Source organism: Parasteatoda tepidariorum, chromosome 1 (assembly GCF_043381705.1).
Source record: "Parasteatoda tepidariorum isolate YZ-2023 chromosome 1, CAS_Ptep_4.0, whole genome shotgun sequence".
Classification (NCBI taxonomy): domain Eukaryota; kingdom Metazoa; phylum Arthropoda; class Arachnida; order Araneae; family Theridiidae; genus Parasteatoda; species Parasteatoda tepidariorum.
In genome coordinates this window covers 58,393,175-58,416,304 of record NC_092204.1, presented here as the reverse complement: position 1 = coordinate 58,416,304, position 23,130 = coordinate 58,393,175, and the positions used below count along the sequence as shown (strand labels likewise).

The 23,130-nt window shown below is 30.1% G+C and overlaps 1 protein-coding gene across 6 annotated transcripts; it reads right to left on the bottom strand.

Annotated features, from left to right (window-relative positions):
• Positions 1-3,033: 3,033 nt before the first annotated feature.
• On the bottom strand, positions 3,034-22,469 carry LOC107449238 (innexin inx2). 6 transcript variants are annotated; one of them, XM_016064727.3, is made up of 2 exons: positions 22,149-22,469; positions 3,034-5,122 (listed from the first exon to the last, which is right to left on the bottom strand). In XM_016064727.3, exon 2 carries the CDS (start codon positions 5,110-5,112, stop codon positions 4,021-4,023), a length of 1,092 nt encoding a protein of 363 aa, XP_015920213.1. In that variant the 5' UTR covers positions 5,113-5,122; positions 22,149-22,469; the 3' UTR covers positions 3,034-4,020. The 6 variants fall into 6 exon arrangements, with proteins under 6 accessions (XP_015920213.1, XP_015920245.1, XP_015920221.1 ...); XM_016064759.3 differs by having other exon boundaries at positions 22,411-22,433; XM_016064735.3 differs by lacking the exon at positions 22,149-22,469 and adding an exon at positions 21,975-22,127.
• Between the last annotated feature and the right edge of the window lie 661 nt (positions 22,470-23,130).

Below are 23,130 nucleotides of genomic sequence, written 5' to 3'. Positions count from 1 at the left end.
GCTGGGTAAGAGGACCTGTCACCAAATTTGAAATTTCAATTTCTTGGAAATCAAAATGAACCACAGTTAAATAAATGATGTTGCTATTTAACAGTATCTTGTTAGCGCTATTTGTCATATAACAAATTATTTTAAATGAGACATAATATCTAAACCTAATTTGCACAATTCTATGTTTTATTTAGTTTTAAGACAAAGGAGATTAAAGTAAACAGTATGGATCATGCCATTTAGCATAAACCGCAGAATTAGTATTCAGAGCCATTACTAACTACAATCGATAACTGAATAACAAAAAATAAAATGAAAAAATTATTTCAAACTTCGCATAATGAGTTTTGGTTTGTATAGTGAAAAGTTGGTGATTTTGACCATCACGCGACGCTGCGGTTTTGTATAATTAATACACAATATTTATTTTTTAAACAAAATATTTATAAGAGCTTAATCAGAAAAGGAATACTTTATGTATGATGAAATGTAAATCGCAATGTATTTAGGTTATAGTTACATGCATCATGTTTTAGTTGGTATAATTGCCATCTTTTTTTATACAAAAGACACAACGATTGAGTCTTAAATATTACAATTAGTTCGGTTTATTTACTTAAAATAATATTATTTTAAAAAACTGGGAATTGCTTTTATAGTTTGCATGTAAATATTCACCGGGCTCGATTAAAAGAGGTGGAGGCCTTAGGCAAAGTGCAAAGCTCTCAAATATTCACTAACTTCTGAATCCTTAAAAACCCAAATAAAGCAAAAAAATATCGATTAAAAATTATTTTATATTTTCTTGTTTGTATGTTTTACTATTATATAAAAATATAGAAAATAGTGAAATTCTTAAACTTCTTATTGTAAGACAGCTCGATAAATGGCTATGATAAATTATAGAGTTCATTATCATTGATAATTCATTTGTGTTGTTTCTATTTTAATAAAAGTTATCGACATTGGTCTCGAATAAACTTAAAAATCCATACATTTTATAAAAAACAATATTTTTAATGAAAAATATTGCTAGCGATTTTAACTCAATAAATTATGATTTAATTAACTTCATTGAACTCGTAAGACGCAAATTCGCATAAAGCAATCACAGAAATATTAAAAATCTTTTTAAAAAGTTTGAAAAATTAAATTTAAAATATAAAAACTTGAAAAATTGAAATTTTATGCAATGAGAATTGATTTTTTAGAACGAGGAGCTTTGTGTAATTCGTCGTTCTGCTCATGCGATAGTGAGGTCTTGATTACTGGTTATTCTATTGAAATGAAAAAACATTAGAAGTAAGAGGCAGGTGTCGAAATTAGGGAAAAAAAGCACTTATTATAAATAAATTATTTTTTTTAAATAAAAATATATGAATTAGGAATTTATTTAAATGTATTTTATTTATTTCCTTAAATTATATATTTAAATGTAATGAGTTAATTTATTTTTTAATATTATTCAGCTAAGTAAATAAAAGTGCTTTCATATGGAATTTTAGACCATAAAAAAGCTAATTGTTATCTTTCAACGTAAAATCAATATATTTTCAAAAGACATTTACTGATAAAATATTTTTCTTATCCCTTATTTAACGGTATATAATTGTAATATTTATCATCCTTACTTAATATTATTTTAGTTTATGATTTCCATTATTCGTTTAACAATAGAAATAATTAGATTTCTAAATAGCTTCTTTTCGAGAAAAATTAAGGAGCTTTATAAAAACCAAAAAATTCGATACGAATTATTTTGTGAATTAAGTTCTACTAAAACAGAATTAATATCTAAATTTTATTCTAATAAAATCGGATATTAATTAACTAGTGTTAATGCACTAAAGACTTTTGAGATTTTTTTAAAAATAGATAATTTTAAATTTTAATCCTTATGTAATATATTTGTCATCTCTAAACAAAAATGATTGTGGATATAATGGGGAATTAAATAATGGGGGATGGGGAACGAAGCGAGTATGGGGCAGAGCCCTCTCAGTCTGAAATAAAAATTAAAAGTTTTGTAAAAAATTAAAGGAGAAACTGTGAACGACCAATATTTTATGAGTCATTTCCAACATAATACATTTTGTAGCTTAACTCCCAATTTCAAATAATAAAAAATTCAAATGTAATTTCTGTTTTTGGATTGTATAATCATCCTTGTCTAATGATTAAAGGAGAAAAAAGTAATCTTTTTTTAATAATTGTGATGACTGAATTGCATGTAAATAAGTTATATTTACATATGAATACAAAAAATATATGTCCGAATATTTAAAATTTTGTCATCTTACTTTCAACTATGTTTTTTTTATTTTTTTTTATTTTTATTATTCTTTTTAGCGTGATATAAAACTCGAATTTTTCAACACAAAAAATTAATTCTAATCTGTCAAATATCACCAATTTTGTTCCATGATCTTTTGCCTTTTTTCTGGTAAATTCATGATCCTGCTGCTCATAAAACTTCCGATGCTTATAAGCGAAAACTCAAACAAGTACGATTTGAGGTCATCGTCATTGCTAAACTTTTTGCTATTTAAAAAGTTTTGTAAACTTAAAAATAAATTAGAAACCGGAGGTATAATTTCGGGGTTAGGTTGGGGATAGACAATCACAAAGGAATCTTGAGTCACCGTGACAATACAATGTTTCACGCATCTTTAACAACGTGTGCAAAATATTGGAACTTGGTTGAAAAGTGATTTCACACCCCTGATATGGCTTGGACCTTGCACCATCAGATCATAATTTACAAAACTCTTCAAAATAGGTAAAATTTCAGTAATAACAAGGACCTCAAATTGCACTTGGTTAAATTTTTTACCGATAAGTTCTATGAGCGAAGAATCAATCATGAAACGAGAACGATGGCAAAAGATCATTGAATAAAATTGATATTTGATTAAATTTAATGTTTTGAGTGGAAAAAATTTAGTTTTATTTTGCACTAAAAAATAGAAACCACTTTTTTTGGCCTACCGTACTCATTAGTATTTACCATTCTATTACGATATTAAAATAAATATAGTCTTATTTTCAATGTTGAAATTTTTTATTTCAAAAATAAACAATACTCCCAGTCGTATACACAGTAAACTGGTTCTTAAATTCTATAATTTAACAACAAATTTGTACAAAATTTTTACCATGTAAAATTGAAAAAAAAAACATTCCACAGTATTTTCTGAGTTAGTTATTCGACATATACTTGATTTATTCCAACGACATTAAATTTTCGCATCATAAACAGAGCAAAATTACTATATTTTTGTGCGCTTAATGCAATTTAACAAAATCTTCAAGTAAAATTTACAGTGAATGTGACTGGCTTATCACAGTTTTGCTTCATTACATTTCAAAATATTACATTTCTATGATAAATATTTGTAGAAGTTATGAAAATAGTTTTGAATTAACATGCAGATTTGTGCAAAAAATTATCATAAAATAAAACTCATCGGTATCAACTTGTAAGGACACAAAAGTAAATTTGAGAAAAAATTAATAAATAAAAGTTGAAAAAAAGTACAAGAACAGTCGAATTTAACAAATAAGAAACTATTACATTAATATTTTAATGCTAAGTGGATAATGTTGAAGATTTGAAACGTTTAAATAAAATTATACAAATGAAGCAAATAAATTTATATAAATTCTACAAAATATGTTATAAACAGAAAACAATATGTACATAACAAGGAAAATATTAATAGTAATGTTTTTAAAAAATAATAACTATATTAATTTTCCACTTCATTTGTCACAAGTCAACTAATTAAATAAGCTCTCTAGCCATGACAATATTTTAAATAAATGCTATGGCTGTTTAGCATGAACTAGTTAAAGTTAATTAATGCGTTCATACACGTTGTTGACGTGAAGCAGAACTTTTTAAACGAGTAACAGTTTTGATAAGGAACCCTCAATAACAAACATAGCAGAGCTTTTTTTTTCTATAAGCTCTCTAAAGTAATCACAGCTCTTAATTTGATTGTCTCAATTTTATGTCAGAATGCCAATTTAACATGTCACATAGTCCAAATGCTTCTCGCCGACCCTTGTTGAAAACTCTCTAACAATGTCGCGGAAATGTAAAGAATCTAAATTTTTGGCTAACAAATCTAAAACTAGAAAATCTCCCAATTTTGACTTCCTAACAACTGCTTCAATGCAGTGTGGTTCAGCAATTCGATTCCTTGAGCGCAAAATAAAGAAGCGCGATTCTGGCCAAAATATAATCACCGATCTGTACACCAAAACTAAACCAGAAAGTACTGCAAGGATAACAAACCAGAACCAGAGGAAAATGTATATCTTTTCATTTATGATGTTGATGGGTAATATGCACAGCGTGTTGATCTTCTGCACGTCGCCGCTTGATCCGAAGTTATGGAACGTACACTTTGTGACCCTGGGAAACACTTTAACCATAGGATCGAAACGTATGGAACCATCGTACTCAGTGAATTTGAGAACTTCCGTGCCGTATTTTGAGAACTCCCCACCCAGGAAAACATCCATCAAAAACATTTGTCCAACCACATTCACAAAGTTCATAATTTCGGCAAGAATATAATGCGCAAAATACAAATTGTTGTTGTTGAGATTTGCTACAAGGTAGTCGACAAGAAGTTTCTTGTTCGCAGCTTTTGTCTCTTCGGCAACTATGGGGCAATTTAGACCCATGATCAAATTTTTAATTCTTTTTCCTTCCATGGCTTTCCAGAAAAATCGTGGTACATAAAACAAAAGGGCTTGCAAGAAGAGAACGAAGCATACCCATTGATAGTAAGCATGGAAGACTCTTTCGTCTCCTTCTTTGTACTTGTCTACTCCTGGGTAAGCAACATCTACGCCGACTTGTTTGTGCCAAGCATCGGGTAAACTATATGTTGTATGAACCCAACAGAAAGTGTCCAGCATGTTCTCGGGTATCTCCCCTTTCTGTGGAATGCAATCAATAGGATCGCCAAGGTACTGACGTCCAGTTACAAGCATACTAAAAGCTATCAGGATGGCTGAAGTCACTTTGTAATGCAAACGGAATATGTTGTTGTCTATTGTAGTCGTGTCCACTCTAAAGAAGTTTTTCAAACCAGAAAGCAGATCCATATTTGCTTACCTAAAATGAAAAAAAGGAAAGCATTTAAAAAATGAACTAAAAGCTTGAATAATATTACTGACATTTTTGTACATTTTGAGGATAAAACTTGAATTCTAAAAATTAACATAATAAAACTAATCAATTTATTGTACGTGTGGTTAGGGGAAAAAACACGATATCACCTGTATTTGCTATGGATTTATGTGATCAAAATTTCATTTACCAAGTATTCCATTTACTATTTCTTAAGAGCTGTGGTCGGTGCAAGCCGGATGCGGAAATCATATCGACCAGCCATCACTGGAATTCGAACCCTGTCCATTTTATTGGAAGGTGAACGTTCTATCTCCTGCACCATCGTGGTTCTTATTAACTCATTACATAACTCATACTAATTAAACTAATCAAATGCTTGTTTCGTTACGCATTTATCAGTCTTATTTACCTTAAAATTAGTTTTCGCCGAAAATTAATTTTAATAATTAGTTATTTTTAAACTGAATGTTTCAATTCTTTTTAACTGATTGAAATACAAAAGTTAATTTATTTTGATGATTCAATTGTTAACATATTTTAACATGTCATGATGATACAAATGTTAATATGTTGCGATGATACAAATGTTAACCTATCCAGATTAGTTATAAAATTTCAAATCAGCTACTGTTTAAAAGTAACCTAATAATAGTATAATGTCTTAAGAGTAGGATACGGCAACACCGTTTTTAACAGAAGGAAAAAAATTTATAAAAATGCAGATACAAGGTAACAAAGTTGAACAGGGATAGCAACTATGCCTGGTCTAAAAGTGAAATGGAGAAAAAACACGAGGTACAATAAAGCAGTTAAAAAAAAAAGAAATGTCTCGAGCTAGTGAAACTGGACGGGCTATTTTTTTAAAATAAAAAACAAACTAACTGACAAGTTTTAAACAAATAATGCATTGGCATACGGTTCATATTAATGTGTAAAATTCTGCAGATAGTTTAACTAAATTCATGTTCAGGACACTAGAATTTAAATTATCACGTCACACAGACACTTTCCGTAGATGTTATTATTAATATTTTATTTAAACTTCGTATTCTGTTCGCATAATTTATTTTAGAATGGGTTTGATCCTTAATCTTTTCAGTTTGTTTCAAACGTGTTTATACAATCTAAAATAATGTTAAATATCATTAAGATATAGTTAAATTTGTCAAATAAACAATGAAAAGACTTTTAAATAATTAAATTTATCCATATAAAAATGATAGATTTTATTCTTAATGAAATAAAAACTGAAAAAGCAATAGTTCGAAGCCTTTATTGTAATTGGAACTCTTCTCTTATTAATTAAAACAAAAGACTTATTAATGTATTGTTTCAATAGAATCATTAGTTTAGTCAACAATAGTTACATAATAAAGTTGTTAGGTCACTAATTGAGTCGAATAATGAACTTATTAAATTTGTTAAATCAACCATGAAAAGATCAGTCATCAAGAGCTGAAGTTTATGGAACGCAAAACTTTTTTAATATATTCCGCAACTTTAAATAGTACAATGTACAAAATAAATTTATTTTTTGAGCAATAGAAGTTTTCTTAATTGAACTTTAAATGAGGGAAATAAAATTTAAAAAAAATAATTTCAATCGACGTTTCTACAATTTCTATTGGTCAACAATTTATGATTTTGACAATTGTCAGTTTAAAATTTATTTTCTTCAACTTTGAAGAGAATCTAGTTAAGCTTGAAAGTTATTATATTTACTAAGTATTTGAAGTGATTTTATTTACGAGCCATTTGAGGTTATTATATTTACAAATTATTTTTAAGACATATTGACTTTAAATTTTATATTTTGTCAGTAAATTTGTGCGGTTCCCTAAAACCAATATGCAAATCAAAAATTTCTAAATTTTGGAAAATTTCGCTAAAATTCTTAATTGCCAAAAAGTTAATTTAAAAAATTGGAAAATATAATTATTTTCTCAGTTTTTCCTTTTTTCATCTTTCTCTATTTCTGATGTTTTTTGATTTTTACATTTTCAAAAATATTTTTAATGACATTTATTAATCATATTTTCAATAGCATTTTATCTTTTTATAAATGTTTTATTTGAAAAAAAAAACAAGCACAATTTGTATTGTTCTTATTTACAGGTATGATAACTTGCACGGGTGTTTTTCCAAAATTTATTTGCTATTTTTTCGCGGTAACGCAAATTTTCGTAATATTAAAATGCAAAATGAAACAATATGTCATAAATTGATGTTTTTCGAGCAATAAAAATATTTAAATAATGTATTTAATTATATAACGATTAAAAGTTTATAAAAGAACATGTAAAATTTGCTTCAAATTCAGCTTCTGAACATAAACGTTCGAAAAATAATAAAATTTCAACCTTGGAAATACATCATGGTTTATACACAATATCAATTCAAATAGATTGCACAAAAAATGTATCAGAAAATAAGATGCATTGAAAGAAAAATGACAAATTAGAATTCTTTGTAGTTTTTGAAAGCTTTTTTCTAATCTCATTATCAAAATAAATAACATCAAAAATTACGGTAGTCTTGTTGATTTTGGAATGTGATCACTTTTTAATCCTAATTGGTTAACAAGTATAAAGTTAAGAAAATAAAAGCCCAAGGTTGCAATCGAATATCACAACCAGTAAAAATGATCTCATTTTGTTTAACACATTGAATAAAAAGTGATTATTCAATATTAAATGTTATTTATCAATTCTAGATGGATCGTTTTTTACTTACCTGAAACTCGAAACTGTTAAAGTAGAAAAAATTTAACTCTCAAAATAGAATCCTAAAATAAAATACTCCAAAATGTCAAAAATGTAGAAAATTTAGGCTAAGTTATGTTTGAGTTAAAATGAAGTAAGATTGCAGAAAGGAAAAAGGCCTTCTTAATCAACACTTAAAAATTTAAGTTTGCCACTTTTAAAAAACTCAAAAGATTTCACTTGCATTCTATTTTGTATAATTATATATTTAACCGCTGTTTCGCAATTACCTCAAAGGGTCTTTCCAAATTGCATCTTTTCAACAGGAAATAGGTAAATTCGCTTTTCCCGCCTAGGTTGCCTTAGAACGGCTTGTATTTTCTCGCCAAATATTAGAGGGGCATATTTATTTTTGAAAAAAAAAAAAAAAAAAAACCTGTTGATAATTTGCTAAACAAAAATTTATAATCATTTACGCAATTATGATATATTTATAATTATAATTACAAAATTATAAACTTGAGACAACTTAATGTAAACCATATTTTCATGGTTTACATTAAATTCAGGAAATAGTTTTTGTTGAAAAACACTCTGAGAAATTTATATATATATAGCATATTAATTGAGAAAATTCCCTTTGCGTTGAGGTATTGCTACAATATATTCAGATATTTATGCACCCCTGCTGAGATATTTCTCTTTTTTTTTAATGATGTTATCTAGTCAGAAGTCCGGAAACTTAAGAAATTCCCATCTGGAAACAATACTAAGGTATAGCTGGATGCCGAAATGTCCCCGTTAAATAGTTTAGCTCTTCAATTAAAAGTCAAAACGTGAAACAAACTTTTAGATATCGGGAATTAAGCTTATCGGAATTGGAGTTTCGATTCAGACTATTTTAAGTGGCATTTTCAAGTACTTGACGAGAGCATTTGATGAACGAAGATATCCGGTGATATAATGCTCAGATTGTTAGGAAATTTCGATCATATTTTTTTAAAATATAAGTTGAATCGCCATCATCGATTTTGTCCGCCGGAAAAATATTACAAAAACGTTTGACTCTGCAAACTTTTTTTCCGTATTAAAATTTTTCTATGATTACTTAAGACTGTGATTACTTACTAAATGACTTACATGACTTATAAAGTGAAAATGCACAAATATAATTTGTAATGTTTCGAAGAAAATAGTTAGGTGGGACCAATTATTGTGGTTTTGCTCATCATCATCACTCAATCATGACCAAGCACCTAGGCCCATTTTTAGGCTATGTTGTCCTAAAAATGGCTACCGCTATGATAGGAATGCTACGAAATTTGGTCAGACTACGTGACAGCTCCTAATCTTGTATCCCTCTTACCAAACTCTTATATTACAATAAACGGGAGGGCTTTCAGTCACAAGAGATTTAACGAGCACCTTGCTATACACGTCTATTGTTCAGTCGGCTGTCAGGATCGAACTCACAACCCCCTACTCGTTTTGTTCAATAATTTTTATATAATAACCTTAAAGTTAATAATTTTTCTAACTATTATTTTCTAACTGTTATTAAGTATTATTATTTAATAATTAAAAAGTATCTCATTTGTTTGAAACATGATAAATAGTAATTATAAAATTTTTTATGCTAATACAGAAAACATCTTAGAGATTTCAGATTGATGAACTACTTAATTATAAAATTAAATCATTTTAATTATTTAGTTATAGGTATAATTAGTTGTAGGCACAACTAATTATACATACAACTAAATCAGTACAATGATTAATATGCATAGTTAATCTTTTTTATAGACTACAGTGATATTTTAATGTTTCCGTACAATGTTTTTTTCCTCCTCTATTGATTATCTAATAATTTTTACATCCACCATAAACAAACAGTCACTCTACTTAAACAAATCAAATAAATTTTATATTCTTCATGACAATTAGAGCCAAATATTGCAGCTTGGAATCGACGATGAGTTAATTTCCTTTCATTTTAACAAGAAAAATGCGTTTTTTGTTCCAACTTCCAAGTACGGAAGTCAAGAATTTATTCGTCACAACGTATTTCCTTCACGTTTGTAATGTTTGCGGGAAATTTAAAATAATTCAGCTTGTTTACCAACTACTATTATTTATCTCTAACCCAATTTATTGTAGTTTCTGAAACTGAAAAATTTGAGAATATATTTTTCCATTTCCTTCAGTGGCGAAGCTTATATACAGGAAAGTTGCTTAATTGTACCGCTTCTCTCATTTAAATTCTTATCAGTCATGAATTACAATTATAATATTTTACTAAAATATACGATATAAATATTACACAATACACAATAAACATAATAAATATACAATATAAATATTTTAATATACTGTGATTTAGCAACTCATATTTTTTTGGTAATAATATTTGCGTAGAAAGTACTTATATTTGTTTTCATAAGGTCTCCATGTGGTATGATTAAGGAAACAGGTTGTCTAATTCGCACCAACCTCAAATATATTCAGTATTTATGATTAAGTGAAAAATTAGACCATGTGTAACCCAAAACAATTGTTTTATAGCGTAATAAGAAATACGATATTAAATTTTGAACTGTTTTAAGTATATAAGCCCATAAAATGTTAATGGAACATGATGGTAAGAGCTACAAAGTTCAAGAATGATGTTTATTCATGTGCTGCTTGTTTAGATTAGCTTCTTAGATCTATAACCAACTTTCTTCTTTTTAGATTTTAGAAATAGGGAAGTAAGTATGTTGGAAGTATTCAACATAGAAGGTACTTGCACTGATTGCTCAATCAAATCACATTACTAACTAACCAATAATTACCAGATCGTTTACTTGAGTAACCAGAAGGTTCATAATAATGAACCTTCTGGTTATTGGCCTCTGGTTATTGGTTTCTGGTTATTGGTTTCTGGCTATGGCCAGAAGGTTCATAATAATGAACCTTCTGGCTTGTATAAACATGTTCTTAGAAGTAATTCAAAAACTTTTCCTTCGTTGGGTTAAAGAAAATAAATCTCATCAAGAAGGTATTAAATCTCATTGAATTTGCTGAAATAATTAAGTCTGTTTCAGATTGCTTCATGTATAGTTTGAGGTTTTCTGATATCAAAAAGTTAGCTTCACCATAAGCTCCACATTAGAACGCACCAAAATAGTTGAATCCTTTTAAACTGAGTTCTTAACTGTACTTTATAAAAAATTTCATTTATATGAAAAAATATGAAGATGAATCAATGAAATCAAAACTTTTGTCTTTTAGGGAGGCTTTTATTTTTGGGATAAATCAGAAATCGACAGGAAAAAAATCCAAAGAGCAACGCGGAGATGACTACACTGAACTCCTTTCTTTGATAAATCAGAAGCGAAGCATGATGAAGAGCATTTTCGTGATGAAAGTGCAAGTAAACAAACCATTACTTGCACTTTCATGAATATCTCATTTCTTAATTTTTCGGATTTTAGTTCTTTAGAAAGCTCTCGAATAATCACTCACCTGTTATTACGAATCATTTTTGACACTATTTACACAATTTCATTTGTTTTGACAGTCGCCTCGTTTGTAGCTCAACCTCAATAGACTCTTTTAAATCTATCATATTAATAAATAGCCTTTCAATTTTTTTTTCAAAACCTCAACTATCTTTACTATGCATCTATGAACTAATTTTCATATTTCGTAAACTTCTTCGAGTATTTTTTTGCACTTTCGAAAAAAACAACAACTTAATGTTAAGGTGTTTGAAGACCATGATGGGAAATAGAAAGGGCTCAAACGGCGCAGTCGGTTAAGGCGTCACTTATTCGCTGATAAGGAACCAGTAGATCACGAGTTCGATCTAAACAGGTAACAAAATAATTGGCGTGTATACGTAGCTGTTGTTGTTGTTCATTTACGTCGCACTAGAGCTGCACAATGGGCTATTGGCGACGGTCTGGGAAACATCCCTGAGGAGTGTATACGTAGCAAGGTGCTCGTTAAAACTGTAAGTCCTCTCGTGTGGAAGTTTGGAGAGAAGAGTACCACCTCAGACGCTGTCTACGTTGTCTAAGCAGGGACAAAATTACGAGGAATTCTTAGCATGGACGTTAAAGAGATAGAACCTTAAAAACGGGGATATGTACTGGTTGGGTAATTTCATTTTATGTAAAATAGAGACGGTTTACGAGACCCAACTCTTCCGTCTTTGAAGACGAAAGACGAATAGCAATCATTGATAGATGCTACAATAAAAACTCACCATATTTTTACATTTTCACAAAAAAAGAAGCCAGTTGTACAGTACTGATTGGTGATATAAAAAATCAATTGAATGAAAACGGAGGAAATAAGAAATGTGCTATTTTCCGTGTTTTGCCTAGGAAGTTGGTCAATATATTCTTTACTTATTCTATTAAGTTTCGAAATTAGTAGAGAAGTTCGTCTTAGATGGCTCTGAAGAACTGAAACAGCATTTTCTATTTCGTCTCAGATAATTGTAATTGAAATATTTGCACAACTTTTTTTTAATTTCAGTCTCAGATTGTGCCACGTTGTTTCTGAAAATGGTGATTACTTTGGAAATATTTTTTTAAAGTTTTCCTCGGTGGCCCCACATGTTGACAAAATTGGTAGCTAACTGAAAATGCGTAACTTATTGAGAATAAATAATTGGTTTCCACAGCAACACGCAGTAGGCAGTATGCTTTTATCTTCCTCTATCTTTGATATTTTTTTAATATCTTCTATCACTTTTTGGCATATTCGGAAAAATAATGCGTAATTTTTTAATATATTTTTACATTGCTACAAATAACAAAGGGGTGCTGTAAGCGAGCAGGACAATGTTAGTGAAAAGTGTAAATTTTTGATCAGATATAGTACAATAATGTTTTTAATTGTTCGTAAAGTGTCTTATCAATAACAGAATAGTAATTATGATTTCATTCACATGCTTAAAATAGTTTTTTTTTATAAGATAAATGCACATGATTTTACGCAAGTTTACTCAGTGTTTCTCAAAGTGTGATACGCGTACCCCCAGGGGTACGGGAACAGTTTAGTGGGGGTGCGCGTTCCTATGCAAAATATCTTGCAACAAACGAAATTTTCAAAAACAAAAAACAAAGCTAGCCATGAAAATTTACGATTACGTATTTTTCTATTGGCTATTTTTTGAAGAGTTAACAGTTAATAATTAGTGGTGTCAACAACCAGTTGCGATTTTAAACTTTTGTTGAAATTTTTTATGGTAAAAAATACATTCATTTTCTTTTTATTAGTGGTACACAGCGTTACGAAAAATTTAGAAAGATACACAAAAGTGTGAGAAACACTGAGTAAGTTAACACAATTTTACACACTGTATTTTAAGTTTGCTAAATTTGGAAAACGCTGCTTTCCCACCAGCTACATCTATCAAATAGAAAAAAATAATATTCTAGACAATTGATTGAAACAAATTTGATAAAAATATAATACTCCGAAATAAATAGAGCGTTACATATTGCATAGTCTCCTTCTGAATGTCTCAATTTCGAGCAAAGAATGTTTATCTTTTCAACCGTTTCTTTTTCTGCTGGCCTTCAAAATAATCAAGTGTTTTTATAAGAGTGGAGGAAACCTTAGGAAGGAAATTCTCATTTAGATATCAACTGACTGCATCGGGTTGGCTCAAATACAGGCGACAATATTAATAAACGTTGACGAGTCGCGGCAGAGAAAAAGAAAAACACATTGCCCATTTACGCCAATAGATGCGACAAGGACGGGAGGGAAGATTTTCACTTCTAAGTGTCTCACATCTGCTGGAATTGTATCTGATGGGGGTGTGTTAGGGCTCTCGCTTTCCTCGAATTAAAGAAGGGCTTGGAGAAAAATATTATTCTTTCAGAATGATGACGCAGATCTTGTTTAGCCCATGAAATTGTCTGTTCCAGACTGCTAGCAACTTTTATATAATCAATTAATTACTGTGTTATGTATAGGTTATCGTGATAGACAGACATTAGTGAATGTCGCATTCTCTGACTAATGTCCACATTCACATATTTCAGCGGTATGCAGGAGGGGGCGAAGGGGGCAACAGCTCTAGGAATCCAGCTAAAGAGAGCATCCGTATTTTTCTCCCTGCAGTGTTTATATCGTTTAAGTTGAATTTAATTGATTTTGCCCCAAGCGCGATTTTCCAATCCAGCGGCCTTTAACGATCCGCTCCTGTATTGGGCACTTTTAAATAATAAAAAAATTTATTCTTCACTTTTTTTTAGCCTAAGTAACAAATTTTAATAGAAATACTTGTATTATAATTAAGACAACTTACAGCCAAGAAGAAAATCTGCAAAGAAGTTAGTCGTTAAGGGTCGCTGAATTGCAAATTAGCGCCTCGGCCACACATCTTTGCTCGGTGAATGTTCGGAAATGCTTTTATTCTTTTCACCTGTTAATGTTGACATTCATTCACTAAAATGATGAATATCAACTATAATAATGTTTGTTTGACATCATTATTGCTAATTTACATCGTAAATATTTATTTTTTACATGCACAGATATAAAGCATTGTAAAGGAATATTAATGTAAATGAACCTGCTGAATATCAAATATTTTCAGGTTTAGTGGTGAAATAGGGATAATAATGGCAGAATTTTGACTGAGCAGTGATTGAATTTCAGGTATTCAGCAAAGTGGTTAAGGGAATGTTGACATTCATGAAGGAAATTCACTGTTAAAGATTTTCTAACTTTCCCAATAACAAATTTTTTCTTGTGAGTTAAAATTCCTTAATAAAAAAATATTTGAGGGAGAAATTAAGTAAATTTAAAGAAATGTGATAAACCACATCTGCACCAAAAATAATATAATAGTAGTAAATTATACGTAGTAAATAATAGTAAATTATACACTCTAGAAAAGTTAATGACTAAATGAGGTTGATATGGCTTTCTAGTAAGTCGATAACAATTTCCAGATGAGTTGATAAAATACTAAGTAAACTTTAAAATGAATACATTTTCTAGTTTTCGTATTGAAAAATAATCAAAATTTTTCAATTCTGTCTGCATTATAGTGTACATTATTAACTCAACTAAGCAGATTAAAATAGTATATCGAGTTAGATTACTTGCTTTTTTGTTATGAATTCTACGTTAACAGATGTTTATTAACCTAGACGAAAATTTTAGCATTAGGGAATCTGAAATTAAACGAAAAAAAAAATTTGGATGAGGTGATTTTAAATAAGATTTTAAATAATTTAAAAGTTTTCACATTTGTTTGACACATAAATATAATGAAAAGTGTTATAATGAAAAATATATTCAACCTTGGATTTCTTTACATTGACTTAAAATCTGAAATTTAATTTAAAAACTATAACTCGGTACTAGGTGTACTAGAAAACGTAAATGATGGATTAACATTCTACCTGATTGCATTCATAAATGAAATTACTTATTTTACTCTCTTACATAAATTATTTATTTAAACAGCAAGGTGACGTATGTATCCATCAATTTTTATCAAAATTGGAAGAAAAAAAATTAAGAGTTTTGTCAAAGGTCATTGTGTTGTCGGTTTATTTTCAATAATTGTTAGCAAAATTTTATAGTATATAGTAAATATTAACCCTTTGACGCAGAGGGGACAGTGGTGTCCCTTTTATTTATTTTTTTAAGCGCTCTAATTACTAGCAAAAATATATTTTGGAAATCAATTATAAAAAAACAATCGAATATTTATTGAAAAAATATGTTAGATTTTCGAAATTATATTTATACTAAAATATATAATCCGAAAAAAAAAAAAAAATTATTTGCAATTTTTTTTCCATTCATATTCAATAATGTGTCAATAATTGATTTTGCAAATTAAGGAAATTTCAATGATTAATAACTGTTTTTCTTAGATCTAAATAGCTGCCAATATGCAAAATTATTGTTTGGAAGTGAACCGTTTGTGGAAGATTTCACCTCTAACCCATAAAAAGACACCGGTATTTCAAGCTGTATTTCATGACCATAAATTATTATAGCTGTATTTCATAACCATTTCAATGATGAATAACTTTTTCTTAAATCTAAATAGTTGCAAATATGAAAAATAATTGTTTGGAAGTGAGCCGTTTGTGGAAGATTTCACCTTTAACCCATAAAAAGACACCGGTATTTCAAGCTGTATTTCATGACCATAAATTATTATAGCTGTATTTCATAACCATTTCAATGATGAATAACTTTTTCTTAAATCTAAATAGTTGCAAATATGAAAAATAATTGTTTGGAAGTGAGCCGTTTGTGGAAGATTTCACCTTTAACCCATAAAAAGACACCGGTATTTCAAGCTGTATTTCATGACCATAAATTATTATAGCTGTATTTCATAACCATTTCAATGATGAATAACTTTTTCTTAAATCTAAATAGTTGCAAATATGAAAAATAATTGTTTGGAAGTGAGCCGTTTGTGGAAGATTTCACCTTTAACCCATAAAAAGACACCGGTATTTCAAGCTGTATTTCATGACCATAAATTATTATAGCTGTATTTCATAACCATTTCAATGATGAATAACTTTTTCTTAAATCTAAATAGTTGCAAATATGAAAAATAATTGTTTGGAAGTGAGCCGTTTGTGGAAGATTTCACCTTTAACCCATAAAAAGACACCGGTATTTCAAGCGGTATTTCATGACCATAAATTATTATAGCTGATTATCATAACCATTTCAATGATGAATAACTTTTTCTTAAATCTAAATAGTTGCAAATATGAAAAATAATTGTTTGAAAGCGAGCCGTTTGTGGAAGATTTCACCTTTAACACATAAAAAGACACCAGTATTTCAAGCTGTATTTCATAACCATAAATTATTAGAATGCTAAATATGATACTTTTTACTTATTTTGACCTAAATTATTTTTATAAAAATTTAAAAGATGGATTTATTTTGAAGGGGCCGTGGGATACTTTGCCTTACAAGGTGAACTGTAAGAATAAAAATATTATGAACTTATGCTCTATATTATTCGGAAAACTGGACTCAAAACTAAAAAAGACAAAGCACTCTGTCGATTCATTCAACTTTTGAGAAAATAAATGTAACGCCAGCAATAATTTACGGTAGTATCCCCCGTAAAAAAACAAAAAAGTAAAACGGTTTGTTTTGCTCGTGTATATGTTCGTGCTGAAAAAGAAAATAACACGTTGTCACGCTCCATACAATAAAATACTCGGGGTTAATGATTTATCATACGATGTCAAGGCTTATCTTGTTTAAAATTGGTAAGTGCTTTTGAGAACTTTATTTAATTGAAAAATTGTTAATATAAAAGCAATTTAAGTCGTGTGGTAAATTGTTTCAAAAGGAATTGAAACAATTTCTTTAAATATTTTGTAATTTATGATGTAAAAAGTAGTACAAAAGCATTATGTGTTTTACTGTATACCAGCGATTCCCAATTTATTTTCGGCTGTGATGGAATCTTAAATGATCAATCTTCTTTCAGCGGAGCCTGACATTCAATAAAGTGAATGGAAACAATTGTGTACGCATTAAATAAAAGACTACTGATTCTTTTAAAACATATTACTCGAAAAAAAATTATTTTTTATCACTTTCATTTGTCATTAATAAGCTTAAAATAAGGTTTTGCTCCTGCCAGTTGAATTAGCTGGCCTGAAGCGTCATCTATAGTATGTATAGTTCTGAATTTGATTGTGGTGTTTGCTTCATGAGAAAATGAATATAATAAGTTGGTTTGTTTTTTGTTGAAATGAGGAGGAAAAATAAAAATGATAAATGGTGAAAATGGTTAATAAGGAAACATTTCTTTATTGGGAATTTTATTATGATTTGAAAAGCGCGATGAGAAATACTAATATATTTTTTTATAAATGCACGATAATAGATCTGCAAACTTTTTCTATTTCTTTTTTCACTGGTATTTTATTCTAGATAATTTCATAAAAAAACAATCTGACCAGGAGAATTCCACAGCGATGGATTGGTTAATACGAATTCCGCACCCGGCTCGCACTGACAGCAATGCTGACGTAAAATTTCTTCAATGGTAGACGGATCATGGGTTAAAGTCCCCTTGCCATCAGACTAACCGTGGGTTTCCTCTTCATGTAAAGCAAATGCGAGGTAGTTCCATCAAAAAGTCCTCCACGAAGCTTATATCCATTTCTACATCTAGCTCCTTAATAAGTAATTTACAATACAAACAAATCTATCTATAGCGGATTTTTCTTTTTTGCTCATAAGACATTTTTGTTTATTCCACAATAGTCAAAGTACAATATAAGCATTCATCTGTTGAAGAGAAATATTTTTTCTCTGTTTGTCTATTCAACATCTGATAGTACAAATAAAAATTAGATTGATAAAGCTGCATTTGAACTACTTGCAATATTTTAGAGTGTGGATCAGAACACGTGATGTGCAATCCAATTAAAAACACTCAGTCTTTCCTGAATTACTGGAAATGATAACTACAAACATTTTCACCTCCAGCCGTGCTGGCTCAAGGAATAGAGCGTTCGCCTTCCAATGAGGTGAACCGGGTTCGAATCACAGCAATGGCTGGTTGATACGAATTCCGCACCCGGGTCGTACTGAGTGCGAGCTTGGGTAAAATATTCTCAGTGGTAGACGCATCATGGGTTAGAGTCCCCTGACCGTCCGGCTAACTATGGGAGGTTTTCCTCTCCATGCAACGCAAATGCGGGTTAGTCCCATCAAAATGTCCTCCACGAAAGTTAATTTCTTCCAATACTTGATTTAGCAGTTCCCTTGTCTTCAGGATTGGGCTCAAAATTACAAGGCTACGGAATTCAACATTAGTAATAATAAACCCAAAATTAGCTCGGCTATTCAACGACTGTTATAATATAAAAAGTATGTTTTACTCGCAAGCTCGCAAAAAAAAGACAAAAAAAAAGAAAAAACATGCACCTGAAATTGACGCATTTATGTTCCACCCAAAATTTGCTTCATTAAAATTTTTTTCTTTATTTTTCAATGAACGATTAACATATTTCCAGTTCTTACACAATACTTCACGCTGAGAAGGCAATGTTTTCCTTCTTCAAATCAATGATTGACCTTTCGTTACTTCAATCATCCTTTAGAAAACATCTTTGGCAGCAGTTTTTCTTCTTTCCGTGATTCTGATTTAATGGGATGTAGTATTCAAATTTATTACCTCCTCACAACGTCACCAACCGCGTCAAGACCTTAACATCTAGTAATGAGATTGTTTTATAAAGCAAGAGAATAAATCAACAGTGCTGGGTATTGAAGAACTTTATATGGTCATATCGCGTTCCAGATCATTTAATTCCATATAAATTATTCGTCGTCAGAGAAGATATTTATGGCCTGTTTTTATTTCTCACATCATGGTGAAGTTATCTTAGTGAAAGGAAATAATTTCTTAGAATGTGTCTAAAATAAATGTTTTGTTTGTCTGGGTAGAGAGAAAAAAAATGGCTTAAGTCTTTGACCACAGGAATAAATTATTCTTAATCCTTTTATTGAATTTAGTTCGAATTTGATTTTTGTAATTCTTTTTTCACATAAAATATGGTTATTTTAATCCTTTTTTCATAGTAAAATCTGGTTATTTTAATCCTTTTTTCATAGTAAAATCTGGTTGTTTCAATACAGTTCTTAATTGGTAGCACTATGAGGGTTATTTTAGGAAGAATATTGCAAGCTATGGTTATTGTGATACTGCGAAAATCGATTTTGAAGGGACTTAAGAAGAGAACGAAACATGCGAGAGGTTTTGCGCTGTTGCGTAGCATCCCGCTTGTGTAGGTAAGTAGGTTCCGCCAAAATTTCTGGGAACGGTGATTGTTCTGATATAAGTAAGATACGCAAAGTTATATACGAGAACGTAAGGAAATACTACAAGAAACTGCTAAATCTCTCTAATAATTTAAATCTTCTTCAGGAATTCACACTATGCATTTTGTTACATATAACATTATACATTCCTGACTCCCAAAATATGGGAGTAGCTACAATCGGAAAAATAGGGTCCTAAATGCTTAGAGAACTGTCAAAAGTTAGGGCCCCTTAATGTTAATTTCACTTTTTGCGTATTCCGCCTACTTAAAGTTGTCAGTTTTTTAAAATTTTTATTTCTAAATAAATATTTGGCCAATTTCCTTCAAATTTTAGATTACGTCATTTAAAATTATAGATTAAATTGGTGCAAAAATTTGCATACTTCACGATTCACATTTTTTTCAATCATTAGTAAATTACAAAAAAAATGAATATTATTATTATTTTTTTTACAGGGAATCTTTGGTGCTTAAAAATATCTTAGTTTGCTTCATTTGTTCCGGATAGAATGGCGTCACACGTAAAAAAGTGTAATAAGAGGCCTAAGCTTTATACCTATCTACTGCTTAAACTATTGGAACCATATTTTCCAAAATTAGGCTACTTCCTTAATTTTGAAGATCAAGAATCGAATTTCGTTGGGGAAAAGACATATTTATTCCGAGAAAATACAATAATTCTTAACTTAAAATATCATCTGCACTAATCAATTAGCATATTTAAGGTTAGGGCTCAGATACATTTAGAATGAGACTCAGTACGCGAAAATCCGATCATTAGATCACAAGTTATTAAGGTGTTCGATTTTTCATTTTGCACACTACACTATTTTACCATCAATGAATATACCAACGAAGGCAATACGTGAACCACTCGTGGTTACATAAAGTTCGGCGAAAATTTGAATTATGATTTGTTAAAATCGAAAATTTGATTTATGACTTGTTTTCTTTTAATCACTCGGTTAAAATTTAATTGCTTAAATGATTTTTTTCCAGTATTACAAAGATAATTTCAAAATAATATGTGACAAAGAAAAACAGCCTTTAGTTCCGGTTTACTTCAACTACTTTGATAAATGGTAATTACAACCTCAGAACTAGTATTTTAATATAAATATGCAGGGTACAACGAGAAAACAAAGCTAGTTTTCTAATCAAAACAGCTGCAAATGACCCTTATTTTACTCTGCATAATTAGTCAGAATCTGAAAGAATTAAGTATCTGGAAAGAATATGAACATTTTCCTTCTACTCTACCAGTGTCCCGTTAAAAAACAAAGAGTATCTCATTTGTTATTCACTAAACGTTGTCTGATTAATTAACCCTTTTTAACAACTGTCTTTTGGTAAATTGTCTTTTACACAGACCCAACCGGTTTTTCTTTATTTCATTCAATAGAAAATTTTTTGCTGTTTTATTGTTTTAAAAACTGTGGTGTTTTCCAGCAAGTAGTACTAGACGTGCGAGTCAAATTTGTAATATTCCCTGCCTTTCGTAAATAGTGGGGGAAATTACTGTGAGGATTACAAAATAGTGGTTTTAATGCAAGGATTTTCTTCCTGTCACGGAAGCGGGTACCTATTTTTTCCATGTTAACTTATGGTAAATTATTAAATAATTAATATTTTTATTCCTATTTTGTTTCATTGCATTCATTTAACTACCATACTTTAAGGCAGTAAAAATAGCTTGAACTTGAAACTTAAAACTTGTGCTTTGTACAACTTAGAACTTTGAAGAAGTTTTAAAAATACTTGCAACTCTGAAATTTAAGTAATTAGGTCCAATCGAGCATGTTTTAATTAATAAAAAGAATTAAAAAAATAAATAGTTTTTTAATTAATAGGAAAATATCGAGCATGTAAGTCTCAGTAAGTTAAAATGTAAAAAGTGGAAAGCCTTTTTAATTTGAAGAAACCTGTAAATGGCTGGAATTATTTGGTATATTCCTCTCGCTTTGCTTGCTTGGAAGAAAAGATAATTTTAACAAATATAAATCTGAATACAAATATAAAGCTATAGCTCAAAAAACAAATTTATAATTATTGAAAAAAAAAAGAATTTGTATTACATAAAATTCTAAGACTAAAGCTTTAGATCCTGAGACAAAGAGGATATTTGCCTAATCTATTAAAAACAAATAACTCTTTTTATTATTACAATAGAAAGAACTATTATTATTTACAAACTCAGATGCTTGGGTAAAAGAGTATAGTGGTTATAATAAATTATCTTATAATAATAATTATTTTCTTTTAAGAATTCATAACAATTGCACTTACCTTAGACAAAACAAAATATGATATATTGTATTAGCTCGTCCAAAATAAACTATAATGCTTTCTTAGACATAAACACAATAACTAATAGACACAAAACAAAGTTGGATTATCATTATAATACAGAAAATCAGAATCTCTCTTTTTTTTAAAGTTAGATTTTGCTTTTTGTTTTACCTTGACGACTTGTGGGTTGACTGATCTTTCTAAGATGGAATATCTAACGTGCTTAATTCCTTATTCAGTAGAACTTTCTATTTACTTTCTTTAATAAAACAATTTTCTTTTCCCAATAAAATACTGTAAGATTCAATTTCCGTGGTGTCATAAAACTGCAACGTTGGTTTTGGTGAGTTAATATTATTTATACATAATTCAAACAATTACTAACTTTATTAATAGAGTTATACTAATAAGCTGTATTTTTAAAGTGCCTTACAAATAATGCATAACATGGAATTATGCTTCGAAAATCTGATGGATGAAACACTTTTGTCAATGTCTGGGGGCTTCTGTGGCCGAGGGGCATTGTTCTTTCGTTTATCGGAATTACATACATTTTTAGGCTTATATGCTCAATTGAGGCTTAAAAATCTAAGAAAAACAGAAGGACAGATAGCTTGTTGTTGTTGTTGTTAATTTACGTCGCACTGGAGCTGCACAATGGGCTATTGGCGACGGTCTGGGATACATCCCGGAGGATGATCCGAAGACATGCCATCGCAATTTTGATCCTCTGCAGAGGGGATGGCACCCCCGCTTCGGTAGCCCGACGACCTGCACGCGAAGTCGAGCACTTTACGGTAGCACAGTTTAACGAGGACCAATACCGCACACCCTCGGTCCCTACTCAGACTGATCCAAGTGGTTACCCACCCGCACACTGACTGTAGCCAGTGATGCTTGACTTCGGTGATCTTCTGGGAACCGTGTCTTAATGATCAGTCCACTGCGGGACGAAGGACAGATAGCACAATACAGAGAAGAACAGCACAAAGATCCATCCAGGGTAACAGCGGGATTCGAACCCGCTACCTCCACGCTTTGCACAGCGTTTGGCGGGTAATAGCGCTCGGTCAGGCGGGCTCGAATCCCACCTTTATCCTGGATTTATCTTTGGGTGGTCCTTCTCTAAACAGTTCATTCTGTTCTTCAATTT

Excerpts from the sequence above, each read along its gene's own strand:
- LOC107449238 (XM_016064727.3), bottom strand. The coding sequence starts at position 5,112 with ATGGATCTGCTTTCTGGTTTGAAAAACTTCTTTAGAGTGGACACGACT.